Below are 23,392 nucleotides of genomic sequence, written 5' to 3' on the forward strand. Positions count from 1 at the left end.
TCAGTTGGGTAGCAGAAGCCTGTCATGGTTTGTTCTGAATGATCAGACGTAGGTAAAAAAATTATGATATAAAATTTGTTCAGAGAGATGCGGCTAGGCTCTCAACACTTCTAAACACCTCTAAAATCCCCCTCAGCCAGTGACAACATCATTTGTTATAAGTGAAGCATAACAATTAGGCCCAGCAGCTCCCATATTTTCCTTTCCTATTTCGCTAGCCCGTAAAGAGCCCGTAAAGCATTTTATTTGAAGAAACACTGTAGAAATGACTGCAGTTAGTGTGGGAGTTCTGAGCGGCGATTTAGATGGAAGCTGTAAATTCTTGACCTCCCGAATGCTTTTTTTTGGGCAGGGTTCTTCTGGGGTTGGAACAGTAGAGGAAGTGTAGTCTAAAAACAGCATAAGACGTTACTTTAATGAATGCAATTGAAGCTGTTTCTTTTGGGTGGGGGTGTCGTTGTACATTTCCGGACGCATGTGCCTTTTCCTGTTTAACTGCTCTGAGTGGTGCTACCTTTTTATTCTACATGTCTGTGATTCTGCACTCTAATTGCTTTTTAATTAAGTGTTCTTTACTTCACAAGCAACCGTTTAAAGCGTGTCACAGTTTATTTGTGGACACTGAACAACTGAAAAAAATTCTCAATGGACCTGGACACCCAGACCATGGAATGAAAAAAAAAAAATGGGGAAGTTAGCGGTCTCTTGGCACACATCGCCCAAGCCCGAAGGCAAGTGTGTCACTCGAGATGTTGGATTGGACAGTGCGGGACCTAATCTGTGATAGCACACTGAAGAAAGTAAGAATTTTTATATATAGTTTTTGCAATTTTTTACAAACAGCCCCAAATCACATAAAGTATGTCTGGATGGGCTTTGACAAATGCGAGAGAGTTTAAATTAGGAAGTATTTTAGGATTCTGCCCTGTTTCTAGATTACGTATAATATGTAATAAATATAGAATTAATATTTTGAAGTATTAAAATATTTTAATAATGATATAAAATGTGTTACTTGTGGGGTTCTGTGCTGAATAAAATTTTGATGACGCTTGTTAAACCCGAACCATTGCCACTAAGCTGGTCCGCTTTCCTCTTTGCTTCTCTGTCTATATTGGGACGCGAGGACCAGATCCGATCTGGGCCTGAGGCGGCTCCGGTCCGGGTTTTCCACGCAGCCGCGTGCCACTGGCTATCCGGGGAACGGCGCAACACCCATGCCTGCCTCCATGAGACAGGGGATGTCACAGAGCAGAGAAGTGAAGGGAGGGGAGAGGAAGGGAGGAGAGGCGCGCTAAGCCGCGTCGGGCTCGACTGGGTGCTCCGGCAGAGGATCTGCGTTCCCGACGCCGAGGGCGCACCCCTCCTTTTGTCCTCTCCACCCATCAGTATTCAGACTGCTGCAGGGAGAGCCTGGCCATTTAAACCGAGGCAGAGGGAGAGGGAGGAGGAAAAAAAATCCAAGAGGAGAGCAAAATCAGGGAAATGTGAATAGAGAGAGCGAGGGTGAGAGAGAGAGAGAGAGAGAGAGAGAGAGAGGCAAGTGGAACAGACGACTGGAGAAGGTGAGAGAGGGGGGGGAGACAGGGAGAGGGAGGGGAGGGAAATAATTAAATAAACTGCAAGGAGAAGAAGAGGAGAGGAGAGCCTTTTGGAGAGAGAGAGAGAGAGAGAGAGAGGGAGAGAGGGGGGGGTGCACATCTCGTAGCCGGCACGACGATAGGCTGCCTGGGTGATGTGCTGGAGGAAGCCGGGGTGGAGGAAGCTGAATTGGTAAGGCAGATTTACAGCTTCCTCCTTTTCTCGTTCAATGTATGTTCTCCACATGAATTACACACACAATGTCTCTGCCATATGTGTGTGTGTGTGTGTGTGTGTGTGTGTGTGAGTGTGAGTGTGGGGAGGATGCGATGCTCTCGGGCTCGGTTGCCTGCTGCTGCCTGGCGCTGCTGATGCTGCCGTCCTGTCCCTCTCCTGGGTCCCTGCAGTGGATCTGTTGTCCCAGCATCCTGCTGGTCGTGGTCTTGTTTTGAGAAGCTCTGGACACTGTTGTTGTGTGTGTGTGTGTGTGTGTGTGTGTGTCAGTAAGGGAGAATGTGGCAGCCTACCTGCCAGTGCTAGCCAGACCTGGCAAGGGAGGGAAGCAAGAGGACGGCTAGCATCCTCCCCTCTGCTTTCCCGTCCAGAGACACAAAAGAGGCAAGAGGGCTTCCCCCCTCTCCATCTCTTCCTCTTCTTTCGTACATGGGAAGGGCAAATGCATCCTAAAGAGAGCACTGGTAGGTGGCATGGCGTTCTCTTCCATCGCTTCATCTGCAGAGTCTTCATTGGTGCCGTTTCATCTGGGAGATCTCTTCCTGTTGCCTTTAAAGTCGCTGTTGCTATGCATGCGGACCCCTTCTGCGAGCCTCGGCGATGGCTTCTAGAGATCTGGCTGCCGGCCACGCAGCGTGCGGGATGGGACGTTTCTGTGATTAGGTGTCTTATTGTTCAGTCTCTCGTGGGGAGGGGAGGCTAAAATAGCATCTTCATGCATATTTAAGGCCTCCTCTGACATAATTAGTGCAACATCAGGACACCCAAACATGCGGCATGGTGGGGAAAAGGCTTATTTATTCTACCCCCCCGCCCCACATGGCTGTGTCATTAGGACATGTGACAGGACAAGGGTGTCCTTTCACAGAAAGCATCCGTGCCCTGTTGGGTGATCTGTGTTTTGACGACAAGAGGCGATTTGTCCTGCTACGTTTACGGTGGAATAACTGTGGCTGGAGCTCATTTGCCCTCCCACTACGGCAGACACCAGAAGCGCTGGTCCTGGTGGAACCTGACGGCGGAGCCCGCTTATGTCACCGGGTCCTGATGTAATTTGACTTTATGAGTTTGTATGAGGGGAGCTCTTCTGATCTGATTTGTCCTTGGCGGCCGGATATCGAGCGCAGCCATGCCCGGCGCGCACTGGATCAGCCACTGGTAATTCATAGGCTTTCCGTATTTAGCCGCAGCTGCAACCTGAGTCGTCTGGGTTATTGATCCATCATGTAATCCAAATATTATTACTGAACGCGACTTTTTTTGGTAATGATTGTTTCTGAGTGGCACAAAGTCCCTGAACAAGCCACTCCATCTACTGCAGAATGGCCGTGACTAGCGTCATGACATAATTCATACGCTTATGTAACACATGACTCTTGACTTCTTATTCCTCTTCCATGTAGGTACGCTCAGTAGACACAGCCAGACTGTGACAGGAATAATTGGAACCTGTAATCGCCATAGAGACGAAACAAAGCGCCAATGACAGCAAGGGTGATTGACAGGTGTCCTGCTGTGCGATGTCAACATGTGGGAAGCTTGCATCACCACTTGCATTGTCCTGTCATGTCTATTCCACAGACATTTTGACATCCGACGTCAGAGAGAACTATACAGAACAGGGTTCTGTGTTTTTGTGGCATGGATTTGAACAGTTGATTTGCTGAGTGATGCGCTCAGCAACGATCAATATTAAAGCAGGATACTGTCAACAGTGAAAATGCTGTTAATATGGCGGCGGGAAGGTGGTAAGGGGCTGTCGACGGTGTAGGCAGTGCAGGTGGCAGCAGGTGTCCGCGTTGAACGGATGGTGCTTAGCGCCGCGGTTTCGGAGCACTGCAGCGGGGGGAGAGGACGATGATGAGAAACCGCTTCACTCCCACGCGATCGGCCGCCTCTCTCCTGCCCCCCCCCTCTCCCTTCATCATTAACCTGTAGGAGTCTGTAGGAGGTGTATCTGCTCTTCGCCTTCGCACTTCCTGTTCTTCTCTCCTCCTCGCCGATGACCCACTTGGTTCACAATGTATCACAAGGCCTTAGTCAGCCAACTCAGGCAGTGTCCTTCTGCTCTGTGACAAAATTAAAATTCCCTTATTTGGTGTTTTGAAGGCGGTGGTGGAGACACTCAGTACATTTCCGTGCAGAGTGGGGTTGAGCTACGATTGGAGTTCAGTTAGACCATTTGATCGGACTACTGTCTTTGTCCCAGAGTAAACGACTCAGAAGGAGAATGGATTTCAAATACATTTTGATGACAGAAAAAAATGTGGACAGATATACAGCTCTGTGCTTTATCCCTCTACTACGCTTCCTAGTCAAAAGTCAGAAGGGCTTTGTGAGGGCTTTCGGAATTTATCCGAATTTAACGATTTTATTAAAACAATAATTATATTTATTATAGTTTCACTTAAGAAATTGAGTGAACTGAACTATGTTCAGTTTTTTTTTTTCCTATTTTCATACCCAGCATCCATTCAGTGATGCTTGGCTGTTCCTTTTGTTGTTGCTCTTTACTTAGCGTAGTCCGTTTGGTCCATTTTATCTCAACAAACGCAGCAGGTCTGTGTTTGACCTAGTATTATATTGCCGTAAGCCGCCACCGTCATCCTCGCAGGGGATAACAGCTGAACACCTCGCTGCTTTAATGTGCAACAGAGCAGGAGGGATTGGAAGATTACAGCCATCAGCTTTGGTAGACAGCGAATCATTCTGCCCTCAGCGGCCCGTAAAACCACCTCCAAACAAAGCAGCGCTCCTTATTTCTTCCCACCCTTCAACATCAATGGTTTATTTCCCTGTTCATTCACCTCTGTTCAGTCACACACACACAGAGAGAGCAGGGTAGAAAAGTGGATCAAGTGCGAAAACCGCCTAGAGCAGGGGGACCAACCAGACTCTCCTCTTAAAATAGACAGTCAGACCCACTAGTCCCTAGTAATGAGGACCCCTGTTTGTAGGCCATGTTACATTATCATTATCAATTCCAATATTGCACAGGTAGTGTACCTTAATCATCTTTGAGTCTCTGATGATTTGGGGCGTGGCTCGCTCTCCTTGCTGCAGACTGTAGTTCGCGAGTGGGCCTTTTTGGTTTTCGATATACATTTTCCTAAGCACAGATGACATTGCGGAGTCAGGCTGAAGTAGGTAATGGCTGTGTTTTTCTCGGGTCATTTACTGCGGCCGCACGCTGCTCATTCTGAGCAGGTCTGGGGCCAGACATCTTTTTAAAAAAAGAAGAGTTCTGTTGTTGGCATATGCTCAGCACATCCTGCTCTTGCAGTCCGAGAGTCATTAACCTTCAGGGATATATATATATATATATATATATATATATATACACACACACACACACACACACACACACACACACACACACACACACACACACACACACATTCCACAATATATATATATTTTAATTGAATATATATATATATATTTTAATTGAATAGACTGTGCTGATGCTCTGCAGATAAGGGGACGTCCACTCCAAGAATGGGTTCCATCGTGGGGTACAGGCGATCGCACACGATCCATTTTTATTGATCTGCCCAGCCTGTGCTGGCAAACATGAGTTTCCCCACTCGATAACTCTGCTTTTAATTTGTCACCTGTCTCTAGGCGAACACGAGCTGACGTTGTCGCAGCGTTCAGCGATGAAACTCGCACTCCGGGTTGCTGAAATAGGATGCTAATTGGCTTGGTTACTGAAGATGTGCGACCGAATCTCCGAGGCGCTAATGACACCTCGTGAACCCAGAGCTGTGCTTCTGCACGGCCTACGCCGCAGCGCTTTATCTGCTGCTATAATGAGAGGTAATTAGGTTTTATGCATAATTGGGTGCAAAATGTATTTATGTTTTTTTGTAGTTTCTGAGTCCAGTTTCTGATTTGCCTCGGCAAGACACTTAGCTGTTTTCGCCGTTGTAGCAAAACTATCTCAGTTTAAACCTAGAAATTAGTAGTCCATACACCTGCAAATATGTCTCGCTCTTTATTTCATGGAATTTGTACAGTGTTGGGTTCTGTTGTACTCTATCATCGTACCGGCCCGTCACTGCACGTGAACGGATGATGTACTCCGTAACTTAGAGTAATTCCCTTCCCACTGTGCAGACCACATCCCAGACCATCTAGCAGCATCATCAGGCCATGACAGACGAACTAGGCCGTCCCCCAGAGCAGCAAAACAGAGCAGAAGAGAGGACAGGGAAGCTGCTTGGTCATGCAGTAAGGTAGGCATTAGTGATACAGCACCCAAAGAGGCGTACAGGCTATTTTTAGCATCGGGGTGCCTACACTAGATCCTCCCGCTGTACCACGGGGAGAGAGAGATCGATTTTGGTGCTGTGGAAATACTGCTGCATTTGTGTTGCAGTCTGTCACCAGGGGCTGCCATATCTTGGAGAGAGCAGAGCAAGGGGGGCAAGATACACACATTCCACAAATCGGTTGTTCTGTCTGTATTCCAGTTTGGTGTCCTGTCTGTCAGCCTCTTGTCAGCTTGTCAGTTTTTGTCTGACTGCTTGTGAGATACCTGACAGTTATATATCTCTCACATTTTAGATAAGCATTTTGGACATGAACCTGTACTTCATAAATAAAAATGCTGACCTTCTGACCTTGTGGGCTGTGGGGAGTCACATGGAGAAATGCTCCAGTTTGACTTGGCATTGGATTTGCCTGCTAGAACAAATTTGGCATCTTCTAATCAGGCCATGATAAGATGGCCAACAAATATTTGGATATTTCTGACCGGTCACCATGGTGAGAACCTGTGTCTTTAGCACTGCTGTGAGTCAGAGTTTCTCTGTCCCTGGCACCGGCCGGTCCTCCTGTTTCTGCACGGCGCGTCTGACCTTCCACCACCTAACAGAGCTCCAGGCATTGGTACTGAGAAAGTAGGCAGTGATGAGGGGGCAGTGGACATTATAGCATCAGGCTGTGGTTGTAGATCTGGATGGCCTGCAAAGATGAATAGCATCTGGGGCTTTCATCTCTTGGTCTGCTGCACAACATCATTTTGCTGGGTTTATTGTTTGCTCTAGCTTTAACTGAACCAACTCGTCTAATCACCTACGGCACACCGCATATATTTCAGGCACCATTATTGTGATGGCTCACCCAGGTGGCACCCGTTCACATGAGCTCGGGTGATCAGGACCCTGTAAAAGTGGACCAGAAAGACACACACACACTGTCGTGCTTTGTTTCCTGTGTGCTACATGTATTTTGATTTGAAAGCTGTCATGGCGCCTTTTCATTTCGTTTCTTTTATTAAATACTCACAATTTTCACTCAATGTCGAGCATTTGTGCCTCCATCTTTTCAACCAGAGAGTGTATAGTGAAATATTTATTTACCTACAGTTCATTGCAGCATTACATTTTTTAATTTACATTACATCCAGAGAGAACGAGACATATAGTCTCCTCACCTCTGCTCCCCTGCTGATGTTAACTTAGCTCCAGTACAGTATTGTTTTACTGTACTGGATCTGTAGACATTTGCTTAAAGGTTGTCACCAATGTGTTTACATTGGTCTGAAATTTTTCTAGCATACCTCTGCATAAACAGTGTTTCTGAAATCAAATGGTTATGTCAATGTTTAGCATTTTGATATCTATACTTTTGATAAAACCCAGAGTATTTTCACAACTGACTAAGACTTTCGCTCGGTGTCCTATTATCAAACCCTGAAAGCTTGCTTAAGGGCTTTAATGTATTGATATTGTGAAAGTCACCAGGACTAGATTAACGTTTTTTTTAATCAGATATGGGGAATCATAATGTTGTTCTCATAGGTGTCATCACAGGCAACCATTATACATTTAATACAGGACAGAGAGTCAGTGATCTTTTCTTTAACCAGGGAGTGTCACAGTGGCCTTTAATTTGTGATTATTATAGAAATACTATACTGTACTGTTTGGCATTTATCAGATGCCCTTATCCAGAGTGACTTACAATCAGTAGTTACAGGGACAGTCCCCCTGGACACACTCAGGGTTGAGTGTCTTGCGCAGGGACACAATGGTAATAAGTGGGGTTTGAACCTGCGTCTTTGTGGTTGTCTGGTTCTTAGGTGAGTGTGTTACATTTACATTTATGGCATTTGGCAGACGCCCTTATCCAGAGCAACTTACAACTTGCTTTCAAGTTACCATCGATGAAGAGATCACTTCCGGTTCACTAGGACCCCCAACTATGAATACATCTATTTTATTCACTCTGTTGTAGATTCTGTACACAAAGTTCGACAACAAGAAAATTACAATTTTATCTAAATATTCTTTAAAGAGGAAGGTCTTGAGCTGTCGTTTGAAAATACTCAGTGACTGAGCTGTTCTGACCTCGAGGGGAAGTTCATTCCACCACCGAGGGGCCAAGACGGAGAAGAGTCTAGATGAGCGTCTTCCTTTTACCTTCAAAGATGGAGGTACCTTCAGTACTGGAGGCTCGGAGTATACGAGGTGCAGTGTGAGGTGTAATAAGGGCTGTGAGGTAGGATGGTGCTACTCCATGTTTGGCTTTGTAGGCCAGCATCAGTATTTTGAATCTGATGCGTGCAGCTACTGGGAGCCAGTGGAGGGAATGTAGCAGAGGGGCGGTATGGGAGAATTTGGGAAGGTTGAAGATCAGTCGTGCTGCTGCATTTTGTATTAGTTGTAGAGGTCGGATGGTACATAGTGGTAGACCAGCTAGAAGGGAGTTACAGTAGTCCAGTCGTGAGATTACTAAGGACTGAACCAGTAGTTGGGTGGCCTGGGTTGACAGATAAGGGCGGATTCGTCTGATATTGTAGAGAAGGAGTGTTACCCACTAGACTACTACCACCCATACATTATGCCACTAGAGTAAGTTAGGCTTGACAATACATTAGTAGTGTTATTATCAATATGATCAGACACAAACACATGGACCTGCTAAATTATAAAGAAATAATGAAATTTGATGATGTCATAGATCACATCCAGCCCTAATGGTAACATGATTTATTTAATTCTCAGAACACATTAAATCACATGGAGATTTTGGTTTCAACCCATTCAGATTTTCGTTCCTGTCATGGACTCACTACTTACTGGTAGGCTGAAACAAAATCTTAGTCTGGATACTGGGACTGCTCCATTTTTATCCACCTCATATTTTTCTTTTTAAGTAGATGCAACTGAGAAAGATATCTTACTTTCTGATCGTAAATCATCCACCACTGTCTATTGTTCATTTTACGTTTGGCTGGTCAGCAGGGCTGAACTGGAGTCTCGTGGCATTACCGATTTGCCTGCCCAATATCCGGGTCTGTTCAGGATCGGGTGTATGGACCTTTAAACAAATCTCTGCTGCTGTGAGCAGACCCCTCCCCTCCCCCAGGCTTAAGTGGCAGACTTCATTGGCTCTGGGTTTGGGTGAAAGTGGGTGGGGTGAGTTGCATGTAGGGCTCCCATTGGCTGTATCACTAAACCAGGAAGAAAGGCTTGTTGTGAGTGGCTGGATGGGAGTCACGCAGAGGAGAGCCAGCTGTCAATACCCATGAAATCAGCGTAAAAACGATGACTTATTTACGAGCCCTCTCTGACCGCAAACACACACACGCACACACACAGCTTGACAATGAAGTCAGGACTATGGCCAGACAAGAACTCATTTGAGGCTGTTCTAATAAAATCATGTGGTTTGAAAGCAATGGGTTCTGTCTGTCAGGTCAAGCAAACCGTCTGTTTATTTGTGTCTGGTGTACATATGTGTGTGCATTTCTGTGCATGCATCTTTACAGTTCTGAGGCTTGCTGTTTTGGGAGAGATTATATTTGCAACCCACTACTTTCACATTGAATTGGTGAGCATCCAGTATGGTGCAGGGACCTAATAACAAACCAGTGGCTGAGCACCCGGTCCCTGAAACTGCAGATCGGTGCTGCAGCCTTATTTTTTTAAAGCTGTGTGTGCTTGTATGTGTATGTGTGTGTGTGTGTGTATTAACGCAGATGAGTTCAGGCGGGCATCTTGTGAGCTGCTGGGTATTCCTGTTTGTGAGATGTTTATTCAGACATAAATCCTCCGGCAAAGGCTGATGCGGTCACTGCACTCGCTGTATGCTGCACACTGCTGTCAGGATCCGGTCCGAAATGGGGGTTACTCCGGTCCAGGATCCGGACCGGAGTTTCATTGTTGTCCTGTGAAATGTTTCCTAATCGTTTTCACCTGTGTTAATTGTATAAAGCTGCCCTGTTCGTTTCTGTCCGCTGTCAGGTCTTTGAAGTTATGTTCCGTGTTCACCAGTGTCTACGTCTCGGATGTCTCCCCTGTCCTGTGCTTCACCATTAAACCCCTGTTCCGTGATGTCAGGTGAAAGCGTCCTTCATTCCTCGTCATTCCTTGTCACTCCACGTCCTCCTCTCCGTTCACCCGCCGCGTCATGCCCGCATGGACGTGACAGAAAGACCTGAACCACATTTGGACGCCACCTGACGCAGCCCCGCTGATCGGAGGAGCCGCGACTCGCCGGGAGGACGCCGCCAGCTTCCTTGTCCCTGGCCTTCCATGGCTTCATTCAGCAGGGTCCCGACCCCTGCCTCTCAGTCCCGTGTCTGGCGGCGTTGAAGGTGAGGAGCGGCCATTCAGCGGGGCGAGCCGGGGACTGACAGGGAGCGGCGGACGCATGTGGACGGCGGACGAGGTGCCGGTACCACACTGGCCCGAAGCCGTCAGCGCTGCAGAACCGCCGCTCGTCCATCGTGAATACCGGACCATTCATTCATTCATTCAGTCATTTATCATTCCTCCCTGTTAATCATCTTTTCTCTCCTGGAGTCGATTCTGTTCCACTCGAGCCATTCAGACTCTGTGTATGGACTTTTTTTTTTTCCCCCCTCCTTCATGGACTGCTCCGTCTGGCCCGCCAGGTGTCGTGCCATAAAAGGGGGGATTCTGTCAGGATCCGGTCCGAAATGGGGGTTACTCCGGTCCAGGATCCGGACCGGAGTTTCATTGTTGTCCTGTGAAATGTTTCCTAATCGTTTTCACCTGTGTTAATTGTATAAAGCTGCCCTGTTCGTTTCTGTCCGCTGTCAGGTCTTTGAAGTTATGTTCCGTGTTCACCAGTGTCTACGTCTCGGATGTCTCCCCTGTCCTGTGCTTCACCATTAAACCCCTGTTCCGTGATGTCAGGTGAAAGCGTCCTTCATTCCTCGTCATTCCTTGTCACTCCACGTCCTCCTCTCCGTTCACCCGCCGCGTCATGCCCGCATGGACGTGACAGAAAGACCTGAACCACATTTGGACGCCACCTGACGCAGCCCCGCTGATCGGAGGAGCCGCGACTCGCCGGGAGGACGCCGCCAGCTTCCTTGTCCCTGGCCTTCCATGGCTTCATTCAGCAGGGTCCCGACCCCTGCCTCTCAGTCCCGTGTCTGGCGGCGTTGAAGGTGAGGAGCGGCCATTCAGCGGGGCGAGCCGGGGACTGACAGGGAGCGGCGGACGCATGTGGACGGCGGACGAGGTGCCGGTACCACACTGGCCCGAAGCCGTCAGCGCTGCAGAACCGCCGCTCGTCCATCGTGAATACCGGACCATTCATTCATTCATTCAGTCATTTATCATTCCTCCCTGTTAATCATCTTTTCTCTCCTGGAGTCGATTCTGTTCCACTCGAGCCATTCAGACTCTGTGTATGGACTTTTTTTTTTTTCCCCCCTCCTTCATGGACTGCTCCGTCTGGCCCGCCAGGTGTCGTGCCATAAAAGGGGGGATTCTGTCAGGATCCGGTCCGAAATGGGGGTTACTCCGGTCCAGGATCCGGACCGGAGTTTCATTGTTGTCCTGTGAAATGTTTCCTAATCGTTTTCACCTGTGTTAATTGTATAAAGCTGCCCTGTTCGTTTCTGTCCGCTGTCAGGTCTTTGAAGTTATGTTCCGTGTTCACCAGTGTCTACGTCTCGGATGTCTCCCCTGTCCTGTGCTTCACCATTAAACCCCTGTTCCGTGATGTCAGGTGAAAGCGTCCTTCATTCCTCGTCATTCCTTGTCACTCCACGTCCTCCTCTCCGTTCACCCGCCGCGTCATGCCCGCATGGACGTGACAACTGCAGAGTAGGTCACCAGCCCTTTTTGAAAACGTGCTGGAGTGGATGCTTTAGCTGTGTACACGTTGCTCTCTAGGCGGGGCCACATGCCCTAGAAATACATATACGTAGAGATTTTGCAATAATAGCATTTATTAAATAGACAATTTCTTGAAATGAATGTGCTGCATATTAAGCTGCCTTTGTTCAGAGCAATTAGCCAGTATAGTATTCAGTTACACACTTGTCAGTTTCATTAATGAATGGAATTACATTAACACAATACTCACATACAACAACGTCATGCATATTTAACCTACAAATGCAGTATTAATGCATAATTAATGTATGAGAAAAAATAATAATTGTTTTTTTTGCAGTTGATGCTAAATGTATTTGCAATGTACACAGTGCAGGAGACAATAAACTACATTAAATAAAACCCAATTCAATATTACTCCAGTAATTATACACTGAATGCATTATAGACATCATTTTGAATTTAGACATGATTAACGTTGCCACTCATGCTGATAGACATGCATAATTACTCTCATTATTATTTGCTCTTCATTTTTTTGGTCTGCACATTATTGCATAGGGTGAAATGAGAGGTGATGTTTTTGGAGTGAGGAAATGTTGGGATTGAGGAATGGAATTATATCTTTCTTCGGCCAACCCCTGAAAAATCCCTGACAGGTAGCAACCATTTTAAAGTCCTTTAAGACCCACTAACACCCACTCTATGGTGAGTGACTTGTCACCTTGCTGGAATAAGCTGAAATATGCAGATCAAAGCATTAAACTCTCGAATTAGGGGCAGGAAAAGGGGCTGGCGTCAGGGGCAGTTTTTCACTGAGCTTTTAAGAGTAAGATTGCTTTTGGAGGATTGGGTTTCTATTGATCATATGCCACCCCCCCTTCAGTATGAGTTAACACTTTATTGTTTGAAATCTGTGTATGTTATATAATCTATGCATATTACTCATTGTATGCATAATGTGCTGAAGTGATAGGTGCACACAGTCGTGCATTTAGTCTGATTTAGTGAGGTTTCTGTCTGTGGTGGATGGTGTCGCTTATGAGACACACAGATTAACATGTTGTTATTACACATTTGTCATAGGGCTTTAAAATAGATGCGCTTGACTCTCTCTGCACTCTGTCACGACTTTTTTAAAAATCATCGTGCCAGGATTTTTTCTCTCCTGTCCTTGTTGTACCCTTCCTCTAGCCTAAAAATTCAGAAATACGCAAATGCGGTCCTTTCAAAATTAGTTCAGATCAGAAGACCGCTGTTGTGAAGGTGGCATTGGAAAGACGAGGGTGAAACAAACGAAGCAAAGGGGTTCATTGTATCCCCCTTCTGAGAAACGAGACAAGTAGGGAGCTGAAAGAAGACCACCACGAGCAGCAGTGACAAATGCGACGGCCAGCTTGATGTTTCACCTTGAAATGAGGGAGACAGCCAGTCGCCCTTCAGCGCCTTTTGTTGTGTTCACATAAAGCTCGCTGTGAAGGGATTCGTGTCAGTTCTGGGGGCCTGGAGCTCCCGCGTCCCGAGTCCAGGGATGAGACAGCGAGGCCCAGTTCTTTTGAACGGCCTCAAAATGCCCCCAGAGGTTTTCCCAGGACGACTTAGTCCCTCATAACAATTTCATTTCTAAAGTGCTTTTTCTAAGGAAGCCGTTACCACAAAAGACCCTCACCCCTGTAAATTGTGGTTTGCGGCGGTTGTGAAACAGACAAGGACTATATTAGTATGAGGTTCGTTAAGAAGACTTTCTATTCTCAGGGCACAGCCTTCCCCCCTCAGGGTAGCATTAGCAGTTAGCTATTAGCTCACTTAGCAACTGTGCCCTTTAGCCATATTAGCCTTATGCTTGAACAAGATTCTCCTCATTGGCCCAGTCTCATGTTCAATTTGTGTAAATTTAATGGCTTCATAACTCCTTATTGTACGAAGGCAGAGGGTACGACTGTAGCCCAGATAGAACTGCAACAGTGGCAGCAAGAACACGGAAGGTTATAGAGCCATATACAGTCATGTATGTGTTTAAATATAATTTCTATAATTCCATGCAATTGATAAGCAGGACAGATGTGTATCTGTGTGGCTAGACGCGGACTGCCTCCTCCCACACACATTGTACTGATCAGTATTGAACACAGATTGCCAAATTACTTTTTCTCATAACAAGTAGAATCAATATTTGCACCAATGGTCATGTTCTAACTAGATACAGAAGTTATTGTTTTCTAGATGGTTGCTAAGAGGAACTGTGTAAAGCTAACATAGCTACTCATAACTCTAAATATACTCAGAGTTACACAGAAATTGTCCCAAAGCACTTACTTTTCATTGAGATTGAAATACATGAAATAAAGTGAAAGTGAAGTGATTGTCATTGTGATACACAGCACAGCACACGGTACACACAACGAAATGAGTCCTCTGCTTTTAACCATCACTGTTGGTGAGCAGTGCGCAGCCACGAAAGGCGTCCGTGTGTGGGGACGGTACTTTTGGGATTTGGTACGGTTTGGGAAACAGCAACCCTCCATGGGTCCATTTCCTTACCCGCTAGGCCACCACTGCCCACGTATTAATATATATGTATTTAGATATGAAAATATATAAATACATGCAGTTGACTTGGATACACTGTAAATACAACAGAACTTCAGATCTCTGTTGTGTTGAGAATAATCTGGCTACTTCAGATGCAAAATGTCTAAAGCATATCCCATTAAACACCTTTTTTGCTATTAAATCAATTCTGACTGTGCTCACATGAAGCACATTGTGATTCATTTGCTGACCAAGTGAACTGTAACCTTTTTGTAATAGAGAGATGTACATGATGATGTACATGATAAATAAACGTTGATTTGTTCTGTACAGGTGAGATGATTAGCACGTCCTGAGCGAGAGATGAGCTGTCACGTCTCTCCAGGTGGTTAATTTTGAGCCTGTGCCGCGCCCGATAAACGTCACACACTTAGTCTATTTTAAAAAAGGTTGCTGTTGTCAAATCCATTCAGCTTTTATAGACAGGATAAACCTTAGCTGAGTGTTTCAGATAAGCCGTCGATAAGGCAGACCATGTACGCTCTTCTGGCCTGTTTGGAATAGAAACTTTGGAATTTCAAGCTTGCAAGCTGCAGCTCCATGTCCTTATCGAGGCCAAACAGAGTATGCCTTATATTTTACTTTGAAAGAAAAAAAAGGCTTGTTACATTCCACAAAACTTCTTTCTTTTTAAGGGTGTAACCACTAGATGCATGAGTGAATGGACCTTGCACTGTTCCATAAGTGGGTCAAAAATAACTCGCATTAGAATCATGTGCTTGTGTTGTTATACATAAGTCATATTTTACTGTTGATAAGAATTATATGCCACAGTAAAGAAATAATGTTGTCGTCTCATTTCGGCTTCTCCTGTTAGAGGACGCCACAGCGGACCACCAACTGACCTGGTTGTCCGCGCAAAGACAAAAGGCAAGTTTTACGCTGAATGCCCTTCCTGACGAAGCCCTCCCCATTTACACAGGCTTGGGTCCTGCACCAAAAACGCACGGTCACATGTGTCCCCAGTGGCTGTGTTACAGTGGACTAGTTATATAAAATATGTATGTGTATCTGTGTGTGTGTGTGTGTGTGTGTGTGTGTGTGTCTGTGCATGTTTGTGTATATATACTTTTTAAGCTGTAGAAAAAAATATTTAAAAAAATTGAAAGACATGACAAATGGGACTTTTGCATGTGGAATTTATAACATTTTATTTCAAAGGCATTGCAATAACATTACACTACCTGATCATTGACCCACTTATGCATGTGAGGCTTAACCATTCTGCAGAGGATGGTGATTGTGGATTTTAGAAGGATTCATAGGGTTAATTGTATGGCTCCTTTATTGCAGGATTTAGAAGAGTGGTCTCCACACTTGTGGGTCATCTGGTTGATTGTCCAGTTTATTGTGCACTGTGTGCTGCAGAATTTGCACCTTATGTATGTAAATACGTAAAACAATGTAAAAACAATGATCGTACTGAATCCTCAGACCTCAGTCAGGTATTCTCAGGAATGGTTATCTGTGTGCTACTACAATGGAGGCCCATTGTGGAACATCTCACACAGTGGCTGCTCTCAGTGGCAGGAGAATGATTCATTGTTGGGCCGTCTGACTTGTGTCTTGGGGGAGGCTGGTCTTGGGAGGGCAGTGACAGGGTCTTTTCACAGGGAGACCAACCCTTGTCCTCTCCCTCTTCCCTCTGTGCACTACAGGAAGTGCTGTGACCTCAGCTGGGCGCATCACTCATAGCATGGACTTACAGAACTCGGAATCAGCCCCATTGGGTTTATTAACGCTTCAAAGCAGCTTTGAAGATCAGAACAGTTTTTTGCTGACATTGTTGAATTGAGCTTCTTTTGCTGACATCAGTATAATAGAACGATCCCTTAATATCACTGATGAATGTGTAGCCAAGATCAAATAAGAGGTAATTCAAGATTACATGCTTTATCCAGCTCTCCTTCACTTATTAAAATCTTCTGACGCAGACACCAGGGTGGGTTGTTCCACCCATACTATGCTTACTTTGCTTATGTTTATTAATATTAGCTGGTAAAGACTTTGTTGTTATGGTTACTTAGATTGCCTCGGCTGCATTATGACTTGCATGTGAATTATCAACAAGTAAATAAATCTTACGTGAACCACTTTCGCATTAAGCGGTTTGATACACACCCATCTGGTGATTAATGTTGCTGATTTGCATTGTAAGTCGTTGCATAGAAAACAGACTGTGCCCAGTTTGTTTGTATGTGTGTGTGTGTTGCTCTTTATGACATTATATTAAGCGTCCCAGTTCATGGCAGGCTGAATGATATGTCATGATGTGTGTGTGAGTGTGTGCGTTCTGTCCGGTTATGGTTTGTCTCGGCATGAACTATGGAGATGAGTGTGTTTCTTTTTGTGTGTATGCTCTCTGTAATGCAGGCCTACTTCTGTGTGGCTCAGTCAGGCCGGATTGTGTGTGTGAGCGTTAAATTGTCCTGTCGTGTAGCAGCCCTGGCTGGGCTGGGGGGATGTAGATCTAAAGCGCTACGCGTGATAGGTCATAGGTCATAGGTCTCAGGGAAGCGATCACATGCACATGCAGACACCTTCATGATTTACCGAATCACAGCCAGTCAAATTCTTCCCTCTCATTTCTCATTTGCTCTCTGGCTTGCATCATATTTGAAGTCAAAATCTTTGCTCCTGTGTTTTCCCTGACATCCCCTTCCCATTGACATGGATATTCCACACCAGTGCCCCCTTTCCGTGTCTCTTTAAAAACAGATATAGTAGATTATGTCTTCTGCACCCTGTCCAGTCCACCGTAACAGCATACTATTCCTCTTCCTCCACATTCAGCATTTTCAGTCCTCACTGTGCTTACATGGTTGAAAAAGTACATCTCCACTGACGGTGCACCCTTTCCCACGGGAGAAATGCTTGCCTGTGTTGAAATATGAAGCCTGCTGTCAGTGGGCCCGTTTCCTTCCCCGTTCATACTTCAGCTCAACGCCAGTCGGAAGCCTTGCTCAGTCTCAGTGAAGAGTTAGTTTCTGGTAGCAGCCCTCTTGGACCTCGGAAGGATGCTGGACTAATTTTACACGTAGTTATCAGGGATTTAAGGTGAATGTAGGGGACTGGAATGGGTGGTGTTTGTAAGGGTGTGTTCATTGGGTCATGTGAGCTGGGACGGGAAGTGATGAGCGGGTGATGGGGAAGCATACCTTGCTGAACGCATTTAACAGGGTCATGGAGATGTGTTTTAATGTTTGAAATACTGTTGTTTCAAGAACAAGCACGTCGGGCTAGTGCATTCTTTCCCTTGTATGCTCAGCGACCATGAGGAAGTTTACGAGTCGCCTACAGTCAATTTATTTATTTATTTAGTTCATTTTGTTCCATTCGGAGCATGTCTCTCATCTAATTAATAACCAGTTAAAAACAGCAATGCATTGTTGAGTTCCTGAAACAGACCAATAAAAGATCTGATCTGAAGGAGAAGGGTGGTTTAACATTAACATTCACATAGTTACATCTATGTGAATGTAGGGCCCAAGGATACCCAGTTGAACAGGGACGTGGAACCTGATCCATGGAGGGCTGGTGTGTTGGTGCGGGTTTTTGAGCTCACTGAACCAACAATAATGGTGCATAGAACCATGGGAGGAGCCTCTGTTAGTGGCAGATTGGAAGGTCGTCAAGGTCAACAAAAACCTGCACCCACTCCGACCATACATGGATCAGGTTCCCCAAGCCCACACTAGAACACTGCACCACCGTTGCTGCCTCTTGCATCTACCGTCTTGCCTTCTACTCATGGTGCCATCATGGGGCCATCACCCAGCCATTCACATGATTTCAAAGAAAATGTCACCTTTTTGTTGACCATGGCCCAGCTCTGATGCCTGTGTACCCGTACCCATACCCGTACCCTTAATTTCATTAAGCACCACTGATTTACAACGCAGTTGGTTACCGCCTTCTGTCTTTCATTAGTGTGGTGCAGTGTTTACCTGGTGGCAGGAGTCCCGTCTGTAGTTTGGAATATAATCGGAAGACAGGTGCTGCTGTGGGGTCATTTGGCTTTTTGGTATGGTGATATTAAACGCCATTTTGCAGGAGTTTACGTTTTGGAAACGTACAACTGGCTCTTAGTAGGTCCTGGTCTTGTTGGTCTTGTTGCCAAAAAACGAGGCTCCTGTGATATTTTTCTCAACGCTGAATGTCATTTTTCATTTATGGCTGCGGAATTTATTATATGAAATCTTAGAGTGTGAGGAAAACTCCTGATATGTTTATAGCGTCTACAGCGCCGCTCCGGTCTTCTGTCAGCAAGCAGCAAAATAATTTCCGGATTTCTCCCACCTTCTCAGCATCATAACAATATTATTACTGCTAGATGTTCTTTAATTAGGCCCAAGACAAACAACTTCGCTGCCTGATTGTAATTTTAATTTAATCCATTGTCCCACTCGAATAAATCACACTTGCTGCGGCGGCCTAAAAAGGCCAAGATAATCATTTCATTTTACTTGCCGTGACATCCAAAGAGTTCTGCTCACAGATCACGGCTGGTATTATGAATGGTCACTTTAATTCAGTGACAGTGCATTCATTTCTGTAATAAAACGGTCATAAATGTGAGTCGATGTAAAAAGCCGTCTTCAGTTCACTCTTATTAACATCTACAACAACTGCAGTGCATCATAGTTTATTCTCCTTGCAGTTTATTAGGTCAGGGCTCTAGACTAACTTTTTGCACTGGCTGCACTGGGGCACCTACCTTTTTCTTAGGTGCACCAGCACAAACGTTAGGTGCAACAAATTTTGGTTGGATTTAACAATTCAGTTTTACATGTTCACTTTTTTTTTTATCGCTGTCCATATAGTCAATATAGACTTGTTAATTAACATAAAGTTCTTGGTCTGATTATCCGTTTGCTGTTGCTGAAAAGTGAAAGTGAAGTGATTGTAATTGTGAAACACTGCAGCTCAGCACACGGTGACACAACGAAATGTGTCCTCTGCTTTTAACCATCACTCTTGGTGAGCAGTGGGCAGCCATGACAGGCGCCCGGGAAGCAGTGTGGGACGATTCTTTCCTTAGTGGTTCCCCAGTGGCACCTGGGGACACTGGGCCAGTACATTTATCGCTGCATGTAATGTGTTTTATAAATGCATTGTGCTTTTTCTATCATTTTACTCACTGTATAGTATATTAGTGGACAGGTGAGCATTTTGATTAGCACAAAAGTGGATGCTGAAGCGGTGAAACGGTGGTGAAACGCTAGATTCTGGCAATTAACTTCTGGTTGCACTGGCAAAGTCTGGAAAAAACTTTGACCATGAAAAATAATATTTAAAATATTCGTTAAGCGTGATAAGCATGTTGTCACAGTCATGTTGGCCAACATCCTACACCACAATAATGTTGGGTTTGCGCATTTAAAAAGCTTTACATGTTGAGCTAACTTTTAATTGGACCAGTTAAAGCTCTAATCCATGATTACAGATATTTTTTTCCTCCTGAGCGCTTCATTGAGAAATAGGTCGCACTCTAGAGCCCAGTAGGTCCACCTTAGACACACTTCGTGAATACAGATTTGTAACAGGATCCCTTCTCCTACTGTCCATATCCATTGTTCGTTGGTTTTTATTTGCATATGAGACCATTTTTAACACAGCAGCTGTGCGCTTACACCTGATACTGTACATAAATTACCTTTTTCATCCCTGAATGTTTAAACTGACCAGATTTGTAAATCATGTTGTACTGTATGTACATGCTAAAACCAGAAGCAAATATCTGAGCTGATGGTAGATGAAGAGTTTGTGGCAAAAACATTGAAAAAATACTGTTGTAACCAAGGGAGGAGTCGCTGTATGAGACAGGTCTTCTCTGTGTGCATGTCGCCCCCTCTGGCCAAATGTTTAAACTGCACCCTGTGCTTATGACCCTGATGCCAGTTTTGATTGGTATGGCAGTGTGAAAATTAATCTCTATCAAAAATATGAGCTGATCTTACTGATAAAGGTCCTGGTACACAGGATACTGTCTTGAGTGATTTCAGGACACATTCACTTGTGAGATCAACTCAAAGGTCATAAGGTCAGGCTTGTACACATCCCCCTGTTCAGTCTGGTTCTGCTGACAGCGTCCTCTTCTGTCTCCTATTTTTTTTCCCTTCCTCCTTTGTTTCCCCTCAATTATGATGTCCACATAAATCTGGTGGGAGTGAGAGGAGTGTGTTTGTGTGCGTTTTCGTGGAACTGTGAGATCAGGCGGAAGATTGTGTTCTGTTCCAGGCGAGTGCTCCAGTCGGGTAATGGAGGGACCACAGGGAGAGTGTTGCATTTTTACAAAGCACTGCTCAGCTCTCCATTCTGACTTCTCTAAACAGAACAAGCTGTTTGCAACTAAGTTTGACCAAAGTTCATAAGTGTTCAGAAAGGTTCAATGTCCAAGGTTCAAGAAGTTATAACAAAGTATTCTGATGTGTGCTGCATATATCAAGTAAATTGCTCTGAAAGCCATTCCATTGTAGGTTTTAGGGATGAATAAAAAACTATGGAAACATGTTTAAGTAAAAGCCCTTTAAACCCATTAACATTGAAAAAACTGGATGTTTTCTGTGTGTGTGTGTGTGTGTGTGTGTGTGTGTGTGTGTGTGCCTCTGCTCTGAATGTTATCAGCGTGCTGGTGTGGCTGCAGGCATGACTCTGGGCTTCCAGGGTGGAGTTGTGGTGGATCTCTCCACAGCCCTGATAAATGGAAGAACGTAAGCCCCTTTGATAAAGCTCCTTGGACCTGGTCAGGGTGGGGGGAAGGGAGAAGGAGCGAAAAGAGAGAGAGAGAGGTAAAAAACGAAGAGAGATGTCTGAGAGGCAATGTTCTTGGGGGATGTGCTTGCTCAACCTCCTGAGCACTGAATCAGCTTCCTTGGAAGGAGGCCGAAATTTCTGACACACAGCATGGAGGCTGAGCTGGACCATGTGGTTATAAGCGTAGTTCACCTGCTCCTACTGCCTGTGTGTGTGGTCAAACAGACGTTTTGCTGTTAAAGTTTTATTTAAGAAGAGACATTTGAGGTTAGGTTCAGGCCCAATATTTCTTTATATTTACATATCTGTGTTTCCTCTAGTATGACCGAAGCATTTCCATTTGGGGAGGCTATTTACTTTAAATTCAGTTCATTTCTAAATCTCACTTAAGCAATGTCTGTAGTTCTGATTAGATAAAATTGTGGTCGAAACTGAGAATACTTTGTGGGTAAATGCTTGACTGCAAGACAGACTTGTGTACACACATGCAGTTGACTGTGCCTTCCTTTAGAATTTTTACAGCAGTTCCTATTATAGTACATCTGATTAAGTCGGTTTATTGTTAGGCATAGAGACATAGAGATTTATGTGTGAACCAGTGAACCAAATTTTTCTTAATACAAATAAATCTTAAAACCGAACCTTCACCTGTTCTCAAATTGTATTATTTCATAGCCGTTGCTGCTCGGTCCTACCTAATGGAAGTAGTTTGACTTCAATATTTTAGCTGATGATAAGTTTAATGGACAGTGTTAATGACATTCAAAGATTATTAAAAGCCTGGTATGCCACTTATTTTTGATAAGGACATTGAAAGCACTTTTACTCAAGTGGAAGTTTAATGGGAGCACTTTACCTTGAGTTCTCTACGGTTTGTGCACATGCATACAATGCATAGGTGTTGTTACACATCTATTGTATATATGCTGTCTATTTCCCACAAAATACAAAAGCAAACCTATATGTGTGTTGCAACTACAGTTGCAGGCAAGTTTCTTTTATCTGTGATAGGTTTGTAGCGGCGTGTTGTAAATGTATGTCTGTGTGTGCTTGGGTGTGTGTGGATAGGATAGCTGTTTATCTATCACAGTCTGTATTTGCCTTTATGTATTTTAATGCAAGGGTGTGTGTGTGGTGGTGCTCCCTGATCCCTGATTTCCCTGCCTTTATGAAGTGCACGAGCCCTACCTCCTATTATTAACACATCGTGTCTTTGACCTCAGTGGGTTTACGGGAGTAACTCTTTTTTTTTTTAATAACAAAAACTTTCATTTGCTTTGATAGATATGATGTCCAGGGGCATTTTATAATAAAGCTTCATGAAAAAAAAAATCACAGAGACACGAGCACACAGCTCATAAAAGCAGCGTTTCATAAAACTTCACATTCTTCTCAGGTTAGATCAGCCTCCCTGAGCTGCTGCTAAAAATAGCCCCTCCGCTGGTGCAGTGTTCTCACAGCCTTACAGGAACTGCAGGGAAAACCCTGTATTGAAGGTACCACTGCGCCACCTGGTGCGCCGCGGACGCCACTGTAGCCCTGTGAAGGAGAGGGGTTACTCCAGCAGGGGGCACTTGGAGAGGATCAATGCCCCCACTGTGGAATGGGGACAGGCTGAAATAGATCCTCTAAATAAAGAAGGAGAAGCGAATGGAGGGCAGGCTCTGATTTGTAGGAGGGGCTTATCATGCTCCGTGATCCCCACAGAAGGAGAACAGAAGCTGGTGTGTTGTGATTGCGTGGCGTTGTGTGTGTGTGTGTGTGTCCGTAAGCCAGTGTGGTAGAAGCGAGTTGAGCGGCAGCTGCGCTGTGAGCGAACGAAAGCCGGGTGGGACGGAGGCGGCGGCAGGGCACCGTGCAGAGCGGGATCATGGGAGCTGGAGTGTAGGCAGCCGAGGCTCTGCACCACGCTGGAGGGATGCTGCTCACGCTGCTGCTGTACCTGCGGGTGAAAGGTACCGACGGGGCTGATCACTCGATCCCTGAGAAAGACAGAATAAGAGAGGTAGAGACAGAGAGGAAAACAACAATGGAGTAATAGAGGAGAGCAAGGGTGAAGGGAAGAGGTGTAAATGATACATGCAATTGAAAGAACAAGAGGCAATGAGTGATTGGGACGGAGG

At 45.2% G+C, this 23,392-nt stretch overlaps 1 protein-coding gene across 7 annotated transcripts in view; it reads left to right on the forward strand.

Moving 5' to 3' along the window:
* Nucleotides 1-23,392, forward strand: part of prkcz (protein kinase C, zeta) — an 84,774-nt gene that overhangs the window by 10,753 nt on the left and 50,629 nt on the right. The window contains exons 1-2 of one of the 7 annotated variants that reach the window (XM_028992604.1): nt 5,452-5,634; nt 5,935-6,053. The exons of 2 other annotated variants lie outside the window; for them this stretch is intronic. Coding sequence is in view for 2 of the 5 variants with exons in the window: in XM_028992599.1 (XP_028848432.1) it covers nt 23,188-23,224 (37 nt within the window). In the remaining 3 variants the exon portion in view is untranslated. Of the gene's footprint in view, nt 1-1,644; nt 1,774-2,132; nt 2,280-5,451; nt 5,635-5,879; nt 6,054-22,977; nt 23,225-23,392 lie in introns of those variants that run through there. 4 more of the 7 variants (XM_028992603.1, XM_028992600.1, XM_028992605.1 and 1 more) reach the window with 4 other exon arrangements.

The sequence above is a fragment of the Denticeps clupeoides genome, chromosome 10 (genome assembly GCF_900700375.1).
Source record: "Denticeps clupeoides chromosome 10, fDenClu1.1, whole genome shotgun sequence".
Taxonomy (NCBI): Eukaryota; Metazoa; Chordata; class Actinopteri; order Clupeiformes; family Denticipitidae; genus Denticeps; species Denticeps clupeoides.